Here is a 19161-nt window from a genome sequence, read left to right on the forward strand (position 1 = left end):
GTGCCCTCCAACAATTATTCATAAGGAAAAAATAGATTTATATATTTTTTTTTAAATTCCCTGCAGATCACTACAAGTCTTTCTGCCCAGCAAAGTTGTGTCCCTTTTTTCCATTACTGCCTGCTTTCCATTGCGAAGGACACTTATGGATACAAATACACTATTATTGTTGATCATATTTGGAGTTTTTATGAAATTGTTTATTAATTTGAATTTTAAAAAAGAAATTAAATTAAATCCACTAGATGGCCTTTATTCGACTTCCTTTGAGATTATGACTGTGGCACACTATCTTTCTGTTGTCTTTCCTTTCCTCCTTCATGGCACAACATGGTTAACCTCAACAGCCTTCTACACCACCTCTCCGTTGGAATGTTCTCATGGTTGCATTCCTACCTGGCCCAATGCAATGGCTTCTCCTCCAGCCCAAATAGGCATAACATGTATTTATGTAGAGCTTTAACATAGAAAATACCCCAGAACACTTTAGAGCACGGTTGTCCAACATAGGGCCCACGGGCCAGCATCCAGCCCACCAAGCATTTCTATCTGGCCAGCGGGTGTAAACTGTTCCCGGGGCCGTTTCTCATCCTCACCATAACTGGAGATGGGAAATTTCCCTTTGTCAGTCCAGCTTTTAAACTATTGCGCTGTCAGTTTCACAACTGACAGCTGCTGACATCGGGAACAGCCGTTTCCCAAAGATTCTGGGTTTACTGGCGGGTTCTGACTTTTTGTTTTTAAAAAAAAGTATACCGGAAAGCCCCGAGTCTGTTGGGAAATGGCTGTTCCCGATGTCAGCAGCTGTCAGATGTGAAACTGACAGCGATCTTTCTTTTTTTTTAAAAGAACTGACCAACCATCTGTTGAGCATTCCCACTCTCTGCAACTGTGTGAGGAAAGGGGGGAACAAAGAGAGGGAGAGAGAGAAATGTATGCCAACATTGCCCATCTCCCTTTCCAACAGCTTCCTCAACTCCACAATCAACTCCTTTGTCAAACTGCTTGTTATTTTCGAGTCAGAAATTTGACAAGACTCATTGTATTTGGCTGCTGTCAAAATATTATGTGCTTGCCATCGATACCCCTTCTCCAGGCATTCACTCAGCTAAATCAGACAATGCACAGTCTGTACATCCTATTCAGTCCACAACCTGAGCTTCAAACTATGTATGCCCTACCACTCACGGAGACTGCAATATCTCCACCTTTTCTGTTCTTTGCTGCCACATTCTGCCACTTCCTATGAATATTTAACTTGTTACAAAATAATTAAGGAATTGGAAAATCAAAATCTCCTAATTTTAATGAAAGGGTTTTTATTTATGTTTAGGACAAAGTGCAGTATTGGTGTAAGCACCTATGATTTCACCAAGATTGCAGGAATGCATGAAGAATTTAGAAGGCCACAAAAAGAAGGAAATAGATCTGCAGTAACATGGAACACAAAGAACAGTGGATGGGAAAATAAACCAAGTAGTTTGTCTTTCCAAGGAAAAGAAATTATATCTTCAGGTACCCTGAATTCACCTAGCCAGATATTGCCTTTGTCTACACCAAGTCATGTTAGCATTTCTGAAATGTTACTTTTGTCAACTTTTGTTAATAACAAGCCCTATGGAGAAGGCATAGTTAATTTTGAAAGTCAGAAAAAAGACAGAACTCTGCATAGTTTGTCTTTGTGTCAAGGAGAAAAAGGCAATTCTATTATTTCAAAGGTGTGTATATCAGAACAGTTGCATCATATTGGAAGATTGCCAGATGAGAGAACTCCACCTTTTGCTGAAGAGTTATCACATAAGCATCCATTTGATGAGGACTTGTGTGGAAGTAGGTCACAGCCATATACTACTGTTTGTTCTGACAGTGATGAAAGCAAAACTAGGCTACATAAGTCATCAAAGAATAATTTACAGCAAAAGCGCAAAGAACAGGAAAATGCAATCCTTCATGTTCCCAAGCATTCTAGGGTAACTGATAGTTCACCTGATATTGCAGCAGCTCCTGTTGAAAATCCATGCAGTCCTCTACAGACACAACTGGTTTTTGGCAAAGGCAGGAGTGAAGAACCAAGAGAAGCATTGATGCATGAAATAACACCTCCTTTTAATACCACTGCATCGAAAAACACTGAAGTGTGTGAGATTCCTCATACTGTAAATTCTTCTTCACCCTGTATGAAACTGCATAGGAAAGTGAGGTTTTCTGCTGTTTATGGAAGAAATAAAAAGAAGGCTCGGGATCACAGAATGGAAATAAGTACATTTGAAAAGGAAAGTTGTTTAACAGAGGAAGACGAGGCTCCCAGCTTGCCATTGAAAAATTTGCTGGAGTTATTTCAAACTAGTGAAGATAGTGGTTCAGAATTTTCGGGTTTTACAGATCATTCATCACAGAAAATGTCAGCGATGTGGGATAAGGATCAGCCGGAGAACATCCTGTCACTGTTTGCCCAATCATCATCTTTGTCATCTTTTCTTGGTTTCTAGTGCATGTGTAATTGGCAATATTTGTTTAAAGTGCAGGACATGAAATGACTAGAATTTTATTCCTGTTGTGTTTTGTCATAAGTCTGGTCTGGTTACAGTTTTTCAAATTAGTACTTTAATGTGCCTATTAGGTTTGAGAATGAAAATTAAATGCTGACTACCTACTGCTTTAAGAGCAATGAGTCCAATTAGAAAATGTTTCAGTTTTCTATTTGACCATATTGTTTTTAACCAACAATATGATTAATTGGACCTAAAATTTTCTCTACCAAGTTTTGTCAGTAAAATCCAACGGTAATAACAATGCTGCATTTTGCCTTGCATTATATTTGGTTGCAACTTTTTTTTTAAAAGTGTGTAACCATTGCTGAATTAATTTATATTTCTTTTATTCACTACACATAGCTCATAAAACCATACACTGTATAGTTGTAAAGCTTCATTGCATAAAAACATATCCTCATTAGAACGTCAAGGTAATAAATAATTCATATAAAACTATCTACATAGGGAGCATAGAGTGATAAAGTGGGTTAGCTTTTTATCCTTTTAAGTCTGGGATTGGGATCCAGGTCAGACGGGATGAAAACCTCTCTCTCCGACTATATGGAGCTCGTTTGGATAGTGAAAATGCCTGTCTGATTATATAGTACAAAACTTGGCAATCTCACTTGGGTGAAGAGCATAGCAAGCATGGGATATTGAAAATGTCTCTGATGTGTTATGGAGTTCTTCTTTGAGGTAGAGCTGTGTCACATAGTTGGAGTGGAGGCACCTTTACTCTGCATCAAACCTGTGCTATATCTGACCTCTGAATATTAATGGTGATACTGGATCCTTAAAATGTGGAATGATCCATTTCCCAGCACTAATTTCCTTCATCTCTGAGCAGTGGCGCAGTGGTTAGCACCGCAGCCTCACAGCTCCAGCGACCCGGGTTCAATTCTGGGTACTGCCTGTGTGGAGTTTGCAAGTTCTCCCTGTGTCTGCGTGGGTTTCCTCCCACATGCCAAAGACTTGCTGGTTGATAGGTAAATTGGCCATTATAAATTGCCCCTAGTATAGGTAGGTGGTAGGGAAATATAGGGACAGGTGGGGATGTGGTAGGAATATGGAATTAGTGTAGGATTAGTGTAAATGGGTGGTTGATGGTCGGCACAGACTCGGTGGGCCGAAGGGCCTGTTTCAGTGCTGTATCTCTAAACTAAATAGCAAGGGCACTACCATCTAATCCCTTTAAAAGAGATGTGCTCCACAAATGGCATAAAAAGCAACAATGTACAATAACAAATTGCATTTATATAGTACCTTTTAACATAGTAATATGTGCCAAGGTGCTTTACAGGAGCATTATAAGACAAAATTTAATGCGGAGCCACATAAGGAGATATTAGGATAGGTGATCAAAAACTTGGTCAAAGTGAGAGGTTTTAAGGGGCGTCTTAGAGGAGAGGGTGGCGGAGAATTTTAAGAAGAAAATTTCAGAGCTTAGAGCCTAGACAGCACCAGTTAAGCACTAAGCTGTATAGGCTAGAAGGTTTCCAGTTTGGTTCCCATTCTGAGTTACCAGATCTCACCTAGAGTATTAATTGGGCCTCTGTGCCAGGGGAAGGGGAGCAAAATCTGCCCAGGTCTCCTGGTTACTATTTGGGGAACTTACTACTAAGTGTGTGAGAACTGTATCTTATTTGGCTATGCAGTCCTCTACAGATTGCATAACTGAGGGTTACCAGAGCTCATGGAACTGTATCCCAGCAACGGTAAAGTGAGAAAGGGAGTAAAAATTAGAAAAAGGACAAAGGGTGAGATTGTATCAGATTGCAAATAATTTTTAATGCAACAAAACTTCAAGTACAGTTTTAAACCAGCGTATAAAGTATTGCAAAAGTGCAGATAATACCGCAAGATTGCATTTGTCATGCTGTCAGAGCTCAAATATCTGACATATATCCATCTGTTTTATAGGAGACGCAGTACACTTATGACTGCTTAACTGTAGTGGGGGGTGGGTGGTCTGTTCTAACCTCAGGCTTTAAGTGCATGAGCTTAAATCATTTAAACAGTTTCCCTTGCAGCAATCTGGATTTTAACTCTACTTTAGGTTTTCTGAGTGGTTTGCATGGTGCCCTTCAATTCCACAGCCAAACTAGTAACTTTCTAAAATAAAAACAAGAAATGCTGGAACCACTCAGCAGGTCTGGCAGCATCTGTGGAAAGAGAAGCAGAGTTAACATTTCGGGTCAGTGACCCTTCTTCGGAACTGACAAATATTAGAAAAGTCACAGGTTATAAGCAAGTGAGGTGGGGGTGGGGCAAGAGATAACAAAGGAGGTCCAGATTGGACCAGGCCACATAGCTGACCAAAAGGCCACGGAGCAAAGGCAAACAATATGTTAATGGTGTGTTGAAAGACAAAGCATTAGTACAGATTAGGTGTTAATACACTGAATATTGAACAGCAGCAAGTGCAAACCTGAAAAAAAACAGTGGGTAAGCAAACTGAACAAAGATTTCCAGCATCCACAGTATTTTGCTTTTATTTTAGTAACTTCCTAAGGTTTTTACAGAAACATTCATGGAGTATATAACAAAAATTCATGGTAGTTCAAATTATTTTGACTGTTAACTTCAACCAGAATAAAATCTGCTGCAGTACAGAAACCTTAATGCAATGGGGAGCCATCATAATTGATACTGGTCTGACATCTGTGAAGGGTGTGCTCTATTACTAGTATTGTATTGCATTTGATTTATCTACTTAATATTTACTGAATATAACTGAATTCTTAACCTGGTTATATTAAACATGTTCTTCTCCTATCCCTTCTGAATTTGAGTAAAATATTGGATCTTTTAAGTGATGCTAAAAGCTTTCTGTCCCTAGTACAATTAAATAAATAGCAGATAAGAGACCAGTAGAACTCTACCCACATTTACATATTTCTTTAGAGCATTGGCTATATTTTAAAGGATTGATTTCTAATTTGTTTTCAGCATGTCTAGTATCCCCCTTGTTAGCCATTTTCACCACATTTTCCTAAATCTGTAGAGACTTAAATTATTCAGTATTGGTTCTATGGAATTTTATGCAGCTAGACAAAGTGTTGGAAAGAGAAAATATTAACATTTTATTAGCAAATTAATATTAACAGACTTAAATTGCAGAACAGCCTTGTATAACAGTAACTCTTGAATAGTAAGTGCAAGTGCAGGTCTCTTAGTATGAAGAGGATGTGTTATTCAGTGCTTAACCGATATAAGGATTGTATTCATACAATATAAAATAAATTTTGCTGTTAAATTATCAGCAAGCATCTTCTATGAAGATGTCTCCTTTTTATATCATTGCATATATTTTGTCTAAATGCAGTAGCTATCAGCATTCTGATTGTCATTCTGTTTGTAAATTCTGTTCTGTTAACGCTACATATGAGAATGTATAAGACTCATTGCTGTTGATGCAGAAGGTTGATTTCTGTTATAAAACTGTATCCGTATTTATGTTGTGAATTTCTTGCGATTTTTTTTTTTAATGAAGGCTTCTGCTTTGATTTATACTTTTGTGAACTGGTTTAAAATACACATTTGAGTTGGAAAAGTAGCAAAAAAGATTAACTTTTGAAATATACTTGGTATTTAAAACAAAAACGACTGTGTCCTATTTCTTTACCCACTGACATAACATAAGTGTATTAAGGCATTGCTGTTTTCATAGGAATTTTTGATGTATATGTTGTAGGTTTTGTATATGAAAGCTTCAGTATCAGAATTTAAACAAAGACAAATAAACATGAGGTGTACTCTGTCCCAGATGAAACAGGCATTTTTATCTCCGTTTAACTGAACTTTGAATAATTATTTGCTCTATGCTGAAGCTTGTATCTATTTGAACCTATCAAGATGATATCCAAGTGTTCGAATTGCAAATGTGTGGAATAAAGACTACTACTCAAAAGTTGCGGTTGTATCTTACGAAACTAAACTTCACATAATTTTCCTGTTCTAATTGAGCTTTTTTCTAACCACATGCTGAAGTTAATTCCATTATATTCAGCAAGTGAGCTTTAAGTTGTTTTTGCAGCAGGAATACAGTTACATATCCTATTAATAACTTGTATCCTTTGAACACTTACTCTGTTCTAATTGTAAAAACCTTAGTACCACTTTTATGTTTTTTTACATGTACCATATTAGAAGACTGCTATGATTTCTTGATGCATTCCTTTTATTTATTCACTCATAGGATCTGTGTCGCTGGCAAGACCAGCATTTGTTGCTCATCCCTAATTGCTCTGGAGAATGTGGTGGTGAGCCACTTTGAACTGTTGCAGTCCATGAGGTGTAGGTACACCCACAGTGCTATTAGGGAGGGAGTTCCAGGATTTTGAACCAGCGACAGCAAAGAAAAGGTGATATAGTTCCAAATCAGGATGTGGCTTGAGGGGAGCTTGTAAGTGGTTGTGTTCTCATATGTCTGCTACCCCTGTCCTTCTAGGTGGTAGAGGTCACGGGTTTGGAAGGTGCTGACAAAGGATGCTTGGCTAGTTGTTACAGTGCTTCTGCTTTGGTTGTGCTGGCATCACAGACTAACATCTGTATTCCGGCAACAGAGGCAGGGCGAAGAGGCAAGTCCCCAACTCTACCTCATCAGAATAGTCATTGAACCCACACTGTTGACGTTACTCAGAATCACACGTTGGCCATCTAGCCAACTGAGTTAACTGGCCCCTGCATCTTGTGTTTGGTACACACTGCTACCACTGTATACCAGTGGTGGAGGGAGTGAATGTTTATGGTTATGGATGGGGTACTGATCAAGTGGGCTGCTTTGTCTTGAATGATGTCGAGCTACTTGAGTGTTGTTGGAACTGAACTCATCCAGGCAAGTGGACGGTATTCCATCACACTCCTATGTGCCTTGTAGCCTGTGGACAGGCTTTGGGGAGTCAGGAGGTGAGTTACTAGCTGCAGAATTCCCAGATTCTGACCTCCTCTTGTAGCCACAGTATTTATTCTGAATACTGAGGAAAGTGATGCTTCACCTGGGGAGTGCAGCCAGACCAAGTCCATGGCACCACGGGTGGCTCCACTGCATGGGGGTACAGGGAAGACTGGAAGAGCCATAGTGATAGGTAGTTCGATAGGGGAACAAACTGGCGTTTCTGTGGCCGCAGATGTGAATCCAGGATGGTGTGTTGCCTCCCTGATGCCAGGGTCAAGGATGTCACTGAGGGGCTGCAGAGCATCCTGAAGGGGGAGGGTGAACAGCCAGTAGTCACGGTCCACATCGGAACCAATGACGTAGGTAGAAAGAGGGATGTGGCCTTGCAGTCATCATTGAGGGAGCTAGGTAAGAAATTAGCGAGCAGGACCTCAAAAGTAGTAATCTCCGGATTACCCCCAGTGCCACGCGCAGGTGAGTATAGAAATAGAAGGATAAGACATGAATGCGTGGCTGGAAAGATGGCGCAGACGGGAGGGCTTCAGATTCCTGGGACATTGCAACTGGCTCTGGGGTAGATGGGGCCTGTACCAGCCAGACGGGTTGCAGCTGAACAGCCTGGACTGATTTCATTGCGGGACATTTTGCTAGTGCTGTTGGGGAGGGTTTAAACTAATTTGGCAGGGGGTTGGGACCTAAGGGTAGACTCAGCTGGGACAAAATCAGAAATTAAAATGGAAGGCAGAAAATTAATGGATGAGTCTGGAAGACAGAGTATATGAGCGTTAGAAAATAAAAAAAAGTTTCAGTGCTCAAGTGTATCTATTTCTGTAAGGAGTATAGCAAATAAAGCAGATGAGCTGAGGGCACAGATAGACACATGGCAGTATGATATAGCTATTATAAAAACCTGGCTTGAGGGACAGGAATGGCAGCTCAATGTTTCTGGTTACAGGGTTTTCAGATGTGATAGAGAAGGGGATAAGGAAGGAAGGAGGGAGAGTGGCAATTTTGGTCAAGGAAACTATTACAACTGTGAGGCGGGATGATATGTTGGATGGTTCATCAAATGAGGCCATATGGATTGAGCTAAGGAAGAAAAAGGGGCAATCACACTGAAGGTTTGGAAAGGAAACCCAACCCGAGCCCGAATGCCGGACCTGGAAGTCCAACACGTGTCGTCGGGTCCTATCGGGGTGGGGTCGGGTAGCCGGCCTTTACCCATGTACTGATGTAAAGGCCTGCTACCCAACCTGACCCCAATGGGTCCCAACGACGTGTTGGGTTCGGGTCTGGTCAGACTTCCGGGTCCAGCATTTGGGCTTGGGTCAGGTTTCCTTTACAGACCTTTAAATCACATTGCTGGGAGTGTACCATAGAGTCCCAAACTGTCAGCGGGACAAAGAAGAGCTGATCTGTAGGCAAATCTCTGAGAAGTGCAAGAACAATAGGGCAGTAATAGGGGATTTTAATTACCCCAATATTAACTGGGATAGGTTTAGTGTGACAGGAATTGAGGGAGCAGAATTCTGAGATGCATTCAGGAGAACTTTTTTGCCCAATATATAGCAAGTCCAACAAAAGAGAAGGTCCAGTTTTAGACTTCATTTTAGGAAATGAAGATGGGCAGATGGAAGGAGTGGCAGTGGGAGAGCATTTTGATGGTAGTGATCATAATTCAGTTAGTTTTAACATAATTATGGAAAAGGACAGAGATAGAACAGGAGTTAGAGTTCTCAATTGGGGCAAGGCCAATTTTACTAAATTGAGGAGGGATTTAGCGAAAGTGGACTGGAAAAAGCTACTTGAAGGTAAATCAGTGTCGGAACAGTGGGAGGCATTTAAGGGGGAGATTCAAGGGGTTCCAGGTAAACATGTTCCCACAAAGAAAAAGGGTGAGGCAGGTAAATCTAGAGCCCTATGGATGTCAAGGAGCCTACAGGGTAAGATAAGGCAGAAAAGGAAAGCTTATTTCTGACATCGAGAACTCAATACTGCAGAAAGCCGAGAGGTGTATAGAAAGTGGAGGGGTGAAATCAAAATGGAAATTAGGAAAGCAAAGAGAGAGCATGAAAGAATATTGGCAAGCAAAATCAAGGTGAACCCAAACATCTTTTATCAATACATTGAGTAAGAGGATAACTAAGGAGAGAGTGGGACCCATGAAAGACCAAAAAGGTAACCTATATGTAGGAGCGGAAGATATTGGTATGGTTCTTAACGAATACTTTGTGTCTGTCTTCAAAAAAGAGGGGGATGATGCAGATATTGTAGTTGAGGAAGAGTGTGTAGTATTGGATGTGATAAACATAGGGAGAGGGGAAGTATTAATGGGATTAGCATCCTTGAAAGTTGATAAATCACCAGGGCCGGATGAAATGTATCCTAGGCTGTTAAAAGAAGCAAGAGCGGAAATAGCAGAGGGTCTGACCATCATTTTCCAATCCTTACCGGATGCAGGTGTGGTGTCGGAGGATTGGAGAATTGCTAACATTGTACTTCTGTTTAAAAAGGGAGCGAATAATTACAGGCCAGTCAGTCTAACCTCAGTAGTGGACAAATTATTGGAATCTATTCTGAGACACAGGGTAAACTGACACTTAGAAAGGCACAGGTTAATCAAGGATAGTCCACATGGATTTGTTAAGGGAAGATCTTGTTTGACCAATTTGATTGAATTTTTTGAAGAAGTAACAAGGAAGATTGATGAGGGTAGTGCAGTTGATGTGGTCTACGTGGATTTTAGAAAGGCTTTCGACAAGGTCCCACATGGCAGACTGGTTTTTAAAAAAAAAAGTAAAATCCCATGGGATCCAGGGAAATGCAGCAAGGTGGATACAAAATTGGCTCAGCAGCAGGAAACAAAGGGTAATTGTTAACGGCTGTTTTAGTGACTGGAGGTCTGTTCCCAGTGGCGTTCCGCAGGCCTCCGTACTGGGTCCCCTGCTTTTTATGGTGTATATTAACGATTTGGACGTAAATGTAGGGGGTATGATCAAGGCGTTTGCGGATGACACAAAGATTGGCCATGTGGCAGATAGGGAGGAGGATAGCTGTAGGGTGTAGGAAAATATTGATGGTCTGGTCAGATGAGCAGAAAAGTGGCAAATGGAATTAAACTCTGAGAAATGTGAGGTGATGCATTTGGGGAGGTCAAACAAGACAAATTAATGGGAAAATACTGAGAAGTGTAGAGGAAGTGAGAGACCTTGGAGTGAATGTCCACAGATCCTTGAAGGTAGCAGGACAGGTACAGAATACAAGAGCAGGGAGGTTATGCTGGAACTGTGTAACTCATTGGTTCGGCCACAACATGAGTACTGTGGGCCATTCTGGTCACCTCATTACAGAAAGGATGTAATTGAACTATAGAGGGTACAGAGGAGATTTATAGAACATAGAACATTACAGCGCAGTACAGGCCCTTCGGCCCTCGATGTTGCGCCGACCTGTGAAACCATCTGACCTACACTATTCCATTTTCATCCATATGTCTATCCAATGACCACTTAAATGTCCTTAAAGTTGGCGAGTCTACTACTGTTGCAGGCAGGGCGTTCCACGCCCCTACTACTCTCTGAGTAAAGAAACTACCTCTGACATCTGTCCTATATCTATCACCCCTCAACTTAAAGCTATGTCCTCTCGTGTTTGCCATCACCATCCGAGGAAAAAGACTCTCACTATCCACCCTATCTAACCCTCTGATTATCTTATATGTCTCTATTAAGTCACCTCTCCTCCTCCTTCTCTCTAACGAAAACAACCTCAAGTCCCTCAGCCTTTCCTCGTAAGACCTCCCCTCCATACCAGGCAACATCCTAGTAAATCTCCTCTGCACCCTTTCCAAAGCTTCCACATCCTTCCTATGATGCGGTGACCAGAACTGCACGCAATACTCCAGGTGCGGCCGCACCAGAGTTTTGTACAGCTGCAGCATGACCTCGTGGCTCCGAAACTCGATCCCCCTACTAATAAAAGCTAACACACCATATGCCTTCTTAACAGCCCTATTAACCTGGGTGGCAACTTTCAGGGATTTATCTACCTGGACACCAAGATCTCTCTGCTCATCTACACTACCAAGAATCTTCCCATTAGCCCAGTACTCTGCATTCCTGTTACTCCTTCCAAAGTGAATCACCTCACACTTTTCCACATTAAACTCCATTTGCCATCTCTCAGCCCAGCTCTGCAGCCTATCTATGTCTCTCTGTACCCTACAACATCCTTCGGCACTATCCACAACTCCACCGACCTTCGTGTCATCCGCAAATTTACTAACCCACCCTTCTACACCCTCATCCAGGTCATTTATAAAAATGACAAACAGCAGTGGCCCCAAAACAGGTTCTTGTGGTACACCACTAGTAACTAAACTCCAGGATGAACATTTGCCATCAGCCACCATCCTCTGTCTTCTTTCAGCTAGCCAATTTCTGATCCAAAGCACTAAATCACCTTCAATCCCATACTTCTGTATTTTCTGTAATAGCCTACCGTGGGGAACCTTATCAAACGCCTTACTGAAATCCATATACACCACATCCACGAATATTGACCATGACATGCATGTGTGCATGTCGAAGATATCTCCACATCTTGCCTGTATTGTTTCTCAGCACCAGCAACAAGGTTCAAATTAGGTAAACAAAAATAATAAATATTGTTACCACTAGGTGAGGAAGGGTACTCAGGCTTCCCTTTCGTCCCTCCTCTGGTTTGACCGCAACAGGGTTTATTCTTTTAACAATGATTTTACCTTGCCACCTCAGTGAGCACTTGCTCACTGTTCCTCTAGTTATAATTGTAAATGAACCAATCGCAGGTTTTCTTGAGTTTAAACAGAAAGATGTAAATTTATTAACCTTATCACTCTAAACCAGTTAAAATGCATTCAGGAGAAATTTTTTAGCCAGTATGTAGCAAGCCGCAATATTAACCCAACAAGACTGGATTTAGTTTTAAGGAATGAAGCTGGTCAGTGAGAGAGCATTTTGGAAGAAGTGATCATAACTCAGTTAGATGGAAGGTTTACCTAAAGACAATTGGAAGTAGCAACTTGAAGGTAAATCAGTGCCAGATCAGTGGGAGGCATTCAAGGAAGAGATAGTGAGGATTCAGAACAAGTATATTCCCTTAAAGAAAAAGGCGGGACTAACAAATCCAGAGCTCCCTGGATGCCAGGGGAGTTAAAGAGAGAGTGGTTGGGAGGAGGGGGGGGGGGGGGGGGGGTGGAAGATAAAGAAAAAAAGGGAAGCTTATGACAGATACCAAGAGCAGATACTGCAGAAGACCTAGAGGAATGTAAAAGTATAGGGGCATAATTAAAATGGAAATTAGGAAAGCAAAGAGGAGGCATGAAAAAATATAGGCAAGTAAAATCATGGAAAACACAGATTTTTTATTATAAATATAAAAAGAGCAAGAGGATAACTAAAGAAAGTCGTCTTCTTTCTTCTTCTTTGGCCTCCTTGTCTCGAGAGACAATGGGTAAGCGTCTGGAGGTGGTCAGTGGTTTGTGAAGCTGCGTCTGGAGTGGCTATAAAGGCCAATTCTAGAGTGACAGACTCTTCTACAGGTGCTGCAGATAAAATTGGTTGTCGGGGCTGTTGCACAGTTAGCTCTCTCCTTGCACTTCTGTCTTTTTTCCTGCCAACTGCAAAGTCTCTTCAACTCGCCACACTTTAGCCCCACCTTTATGACTGTCCGCCAGCTCTGGTGATCACTGGCAACTGACTCCCACGACTTGTGATCAATGTCACAGGACTTCATGTCGCATTTGCAGATGCCTTTAAAGCGGAGACATGGACGGCTGGTGGGTGTGATGCCAGTGACGAGCTCGCTGTACAATGTGTCCTTGGGGATCCTGCCATCTTCCGTGCGGCTCACATGGCTAAAGAAAGTATAGGACCTATTAGGGACCATAAGGGTAACCTGTGTGTGGAGGTGGAGGTGGAGGATGTGGGTGTGGTTGTTAATGAATGCTTATTTCACAACAGAGAGGGACAATCAGGGAGAAGGAGTGTGAAATATTAGATGAAATTAACATAATGAGAGAAGAAGTATTAAGGGGTTTAACATATTTGAAAGTGGATAAATACCCAGGCACCGATGAAATGTATCCTAGGCTGTTAAGGGAAGCAAGAGAAGAAATAGCAGAGGCTCTAACCATCATCTTCCAATCTTCTCTGACTACAGGTTCCAGAGGACTGGAAGACAACTAACATTGTACCATTGTTTAAAAAGGGAGAAAGGGATAGACCAAGTAATTACAGGCAAGTCAGTCTAAACTCAGTGGTGGGAAAATTATTGTAAAAAGTTCTGAAGGACAGGATAGATCATTATTTAATTAAAGACTAGCAATGCAAAACTGGGCATCCATGAGGTGCTGTGGGCCATCAGCAGCAGCAGAATTGTACTCAACCACAATCTGTAACCTCATGGACCGGCATATCCCCCACTCTACCATTACCATCATGCCAAGAGACCAACCCTGGTTGAATGAAGAGTGCAGGAGGGCATGCCTGGAGCAGCACCAGGCATACCTCAAAATGAGGTGTCAACCTGGTGAAGCTACAACACAGAACTACCTGCGTGCCAAACTGCGTAAGCAGCATGCGATAAACAGAGCTAAGTGATCCCATAACCGACGGATCAGATTTAAGTTCTGCAGTCCTGCCATATCCACTCATGAATGGTGGTGGACAATTAAACAACTAACTGGAGGAAGTGGCTCCACAAATATCCCCATCCTCAATGATGGGGGAGCCCAGCACATCAGTGCGAAAAATAAGGCTGAAGCATTTGCAACAATCTTCAGCCAGAAGTGCCGAGTTGATGATCCGTCTCGGCCTCCTCCTGAAGTCCCCAGCATCACAGATGCCAGACTTCAGCCAATTCGATTCACTCCGCGTGATATCAAGAAACGACTGAAGGCACTGGATACTGCAAAGGCTATGGGCCCCGACAATATTCCAGCAATAGTACTGAAGACCTGTGCTCCAGAACTTGCCACGCCACTAGCCAAGCTGTTCCAGTACAGCTACAACACTGGCATTTACCCTGCAATGTGGAAAATTGCCCAGGTATGTTTTGTACACAAAAAGGAGGACAAGTCCAACCCGGCCAGTTACCGCCCCATCAGCCTATCTCAATCATCAGTAAAGTGATGGAAGGTGTCATCAACAGTGCCATCAAGCGGCACTTGCTTAGCAATAACCTGCTCAGTGATGCTCAGTTTGGGTTCCGCCAGGGCCACTCAGCTCCTGACCTCATTACAGCCTTGGTTCAAACATGGACAAAAGAGCTGAACTCAAGAGGTAAGGTGCGAGTGACTGCCGTTGACATCAAGGCAGCATTTGACCGAGTATGGTATCAAGGAGCCTTAGCAAAACTGAGGTCAATGGGAATCAGGGGGAAAACCCTCCGCTGGCTGGAGTCATACCGAGCGCAAAGGAAGATGGTTGTGGTTGGTGGAGGTCAATCATCTGAGCTCCAGGACATCACTGCAGGAGTTCCTCAGGGTAGTGTCCTAGGCCCAACCATCTTCAACTGCTTCATCAATGACCTTCCTTCAATTATAAGGTCAGAAGTGGGGATGTTCGCTGATGATTGCTCAATGTTCAGCACCATTCGTGACTCCTCAGATACTGAAGCAGTCCGTGTAGAAGTGCAGCAAGACCTGGACAATATCCAGGCTTGGGCTGTTAAGTGGCAAGTAACATTCGCGCCACACAAGTGCCAGGCAATGACCATCTCCAACAAAACAGAATCTAACCATCTCCCCTTGACATTCAACGGCATTACCATCGCTGAATCCCCCACTATCAACATCCTAGGGGCTACCATTGACCAGAAACTGAACTGGAGTAGCCATATAAATACCATGGCCACAAGTGCAGGTCAGAGGCTAGGAATCCTGCAGCGAGTAGCTCACCTCCTGACTCCCCAAAGCCTGTCCGCCATCTACAAGGCACAAGTCAGGAGTGTGATGGAATACTCTCCACTTGCCTGGATGGGTGCAGCTCCACCAACACTCAAGAAGCTCGACACCATCCAGGACAAAGCAGCCCACTTAATTGGTACCCCATCTACAAACATTCACTCCCTCCACAACCGACGCACAGTGGCAGCAGCGTGTACCATCTACAAGATGCACTGCAGCAATGCACCAAGGCTCCTTAGACAGCACCTTCCAAACCCGCGACCTCTACCAACTAGAAGGACAAGGGCAGCAAATGCATGGGAACACCACCACCTGCAATTTCCCCTCCAAGTCACAGACCATCCTGACTTGGAACTATATCGCCATTCCTTCACTGTCGCTGGGTCAAAATCCTGGAACTCCCTTCCTAACAGCACTGTGGGTATACCTACCTCAAATGGACTGCAGCGGTTCAAGAAGGCAGCTCAGCACCACCTTCTCAAGGGCAATTAGGAATGGGCAATAAATGCTGGCTTGGCCAGCGATGCCCACATCCCATGAATGAATAAAAAAAAAAGACAGTCAGCTCAGATTTGTTAAGGGAAGATCATGCCTGACTAACATGATTAAATTCTTTGAGGTGGTAGCAGGGAGGGTAGTGCATTTGATGTAGTCTATATGGATTTTAGCAAGGCATTTGATAAGATCTCACATGGCAGACTGGTCACAAAAGTAAATTCCCATGGGATCCAAGGCAAAGTGGCAAGATGGAGCCAAAATTAGCTCAAAGGAAGGAAGCAAAGGCTAATGGTCAATGAGTGTTTTTGTGGCAGGAAGACTGTTTCCAGTGGGGTTCCGCAGGGCTCAGTACTCGGTCCCTTACTTCTTGTGGTATATTTGGACTTGAATGTAGAGGGTATGATTAAGAAGTTTGAAGATGATACAAAAAATTGGCCGTGTGGTTGATAATGAAGAAGAAAGCTATGGACTGCAGGAAGGTATCAATGGACTAGTCATGTGAGTGGAATAGTGGCAAATGAAGTTCAATCTGGAGAAGTGTGATTTGGAGGAAAATGTAGCTGGTCTGATTAGTAAGTTTGTGGACGACACAAAGGTTGGTGGAGTTTCAGATAATGATGAGGATTGTCAGAGGATACAGCAGGATATAGATCGGTTGGAGACTTGGGCGGAGAAATGGCAGATGGAGTATAATCCGGACAAATGTGAGGTAATGCATTTTGGAAGGTCTAATGCAGGTGGGAGGTATACAGTAAATGGCAGAACCCTTTAGGAGTATTGACAGGCAGAGAGATCTGGGCGTACAGGTCCACAGGTCACTTAAAGTGGCAACGGAGGTGGATAAGCTAGTCAAGAAGGCATACGGCATGCTTGCCTTCATCAGTCGGGGCATAGAGTATAAAAATTGGCAAGTCATGTTGCAGCTGTACAGAACCTTAGTTAGGCCACACTTAGAATATTGCGTGCAATTCTGGTCGCCACACTACCAGAAGGACGTGGAGGCTTTGAAGAGGGTACAGAGGAGGTTTACCAGGATGTTGCCTGGTCTGAGGGGCATTAGCTATGAGGAGAGGTTGGAAAAACTCGGATTGTTTTCACTGGAACGACGGAGGTGGAGGGGCGACATGATAGAGGTTTACAAAGTTATTAGCGGCATGGACAGGGTGGATAGTCAGAAGCTTTTTCCCAGGGTGGAAGAGTCAGTTACTAGGGGACATAGGTTTAAGGTGCGAGGGGCAAAGTTTAGAGGGGATGTGCGAGGCAAGTTTTTTACACAGAGGGTGGTAAGTGCCTGTAACTTGCTGCCAGGGGAGGTGGTGGAAGCAGATACGATAGCGACGTTTAAGAGACATCTTGACAAATACATGAATAGGAAGGGAATGGAGGGATATGGGCCCCGGAAGTGCAGAAGGTGTTAGTTTAGGCAGGCATCAAGATCGGCGCAGGCTTGGAAGGCCGAATGGCCTGTTCCTGTGCTGTACTGTTCTTTGTTCTTTGTTCTTTGTACTGCATTTGGGGAAGGCTAACAAGGCAAGGGAATACACAATAAATGGTAGGATACTGAGAAGTGTAGAGGAACAGAGGACCTTGGACTGCATGTCCACAGATCCCTGAAGGTGGCTGGATAGGTAGATAAGATTCCTTGAGAAGTCATACAGGATACTTGACTTTATTTGCCGAGGCATAGAATATAAGAGCAGGGAGGTTATTAGTTTAGTTTAGTTTAGAGATACAGCACTGAAACAGGCCCTTCGGCCCACCGAGTCTGTGCCGACCATCAACCACCCAGTTATACTAATCCTACACTAATTCCATATTCCTACCACATCCCCACCTGTCCCTATATTTCCCTACCACCTCCCTATACTAGGGGCAATTTATAATGGCCAATTTACCTATCAACCTGCAAGTCTTTGGCATGTGGGAGGAAACTGGAGCACCCGGAGGAAACCCACGCAGACACAGGGAGAACTTGCAAGCTCCACACAGGCAGTACCCAGAATTGAACCCGGGTCGCTGGAGCTGTAAAAACACCGGTTAGGCCACATTGGAGTACTGCCTGCAGTTCTGGTCACCGCACTTATAGGAAAGACAAGATTGCGATGGAGAGGATACAGAGGAGATTTACAAGGATGTTGCCTGGACTGGAGAATTTTAGTTATGAGGAAAGATTGGATAGGCTAGGATTGTTTTCTTTGGAACAGAGGAGACTGAGGGGAGACCTAATTGAAGTGTATGTATTTATGGAAGGTCTAGATAGAGTAGATAGGAACATCCTGTCTACTTGGTTGAGAGGTCCATAATCAGGGACATAGATTTAGGGTAAGAGGTATAACATTTGTTTCTGCAACATATCAAACTTATCTGCTGGTGATCTGACAGCCATGTATATGTTATGCAGCATACATTACAATATAATTCTTGCTATATTCACTGGAGACTTATTTTACTCTTTTATGGGATGTGTTACTGGCAAGGCCAGCATTGTTGCCCATCTCTAATTGCCCTTCAGAAGGTGGTGGTGAGTCACCTTCTTGAACTGCTGCAGTTCATGTGGTGTAGGTACACCCACAGTGCTGTGAGGAAAGGAGTTCCAAGTTTTTGGCCCAGCAACAGTGAAGGAACGGCAATATAGTTTCAAGTCAGGATGGTGTGTGGCTCAGAGAGGAACTTGCATGTAGTGGTGTTCCCATGCATCTGCTGCCCTTGCCCTTCTAGCTGGTAAAGATTGTGAGTTTGAAAGGTGCTGTCGAAGGAGACTTGGCAAGTTGCTGCACTGCAGCTTGTAGATGGTACAAACTACTACCACTGTGCACCAATGTTTAAGGTGGTAAATGGGGTGCTGATCAAGCAGGCTGCTTTGTCCTGGATGGTGTTGAGCTTCTTGAGTGTTGTTGGAACTACACTCATCTAGGCAAGTAGAAAGTATTCCATCACACTCCTGACATGTGCCTTGCAGATGGTGGACAGGCTTTGGGGAGTCAGGAGGTAATTACTTGTTGCAGAATTCCCAGCCTCTGACCTGCTCTTGTAGCCACAGAATTTATGTGGCTGGTCCAATTAAGATTATGGTCAATGGTAGCCCCGGATGTTGATGGGTGCGGGATGTAGTGATGGTTGAACGTCAAGGGGAAGCGGTTAGATTCTCTCTTGTTGGAGATGGTCATTGCCTGACACTTGTGTGGTGTGAACATTACTTGCCACTTATCAGCCCCACCCTGCATGTTGTCCAGATCTTGCTGCATGTGGGCACAGACTGCTTCAGTCATTGACACAGCTGTAGA

The 19161-nt window shown here is 43.2% G+C and overlaps 1 protein-coding gene and 1 long non-coding RNA gene across 7 annotated transcripts in view; one reads left to right on the forward strand and one right to left on the reverse strand.

The window, feature by feature from the left end:
- The window catches only part of LOC137347974 (protein DBF4 homolog A-like), a 69520-nt gene extending 63093 nt beyond the window's left edge, over positions 1–6427 (forward strand). For all 6 annotated transcript variants that reach the window (XM_068013065.1, XM_068013054.1, XM_068013045.1 and 3 more), the window contains one exon: positions 1334–6427. In XM_068013065.1, the coding sequence (XP_067869166.1) occupies positions 1334–2489 (1156 nt within the window). In that variant the 3' untranslated portion in view covers positions 2490–6427. The remainder of the gene's footprint in view (positions 1–1333) is intronic.
- The window catches only part of LOC137348042 (uncharacterized), a 71157-nt gene that overhangs the window by 9502 nt on the left and 42494 nt on the right, over positions 1–19161 (reverse strand). The gene's annotated exons all lie outside the window — the stretch shown is intronic.

The sequence above is a fragment of the Heterodontus francisci genome, chromosome 2 (assembly GCF_036365525.1).
Source record: "Heterodontus francisci isolate sHetFra1 chromosome 2, sHetFra1.hap1, whole genome shotgun sequence".
Lineage (NCBI taxonomy): Eukaryota > Metazoa > Chordata > Chondrichthyes > Heterodontiformes > Heterodontidae > Heterodontus > Heterodontus francisci.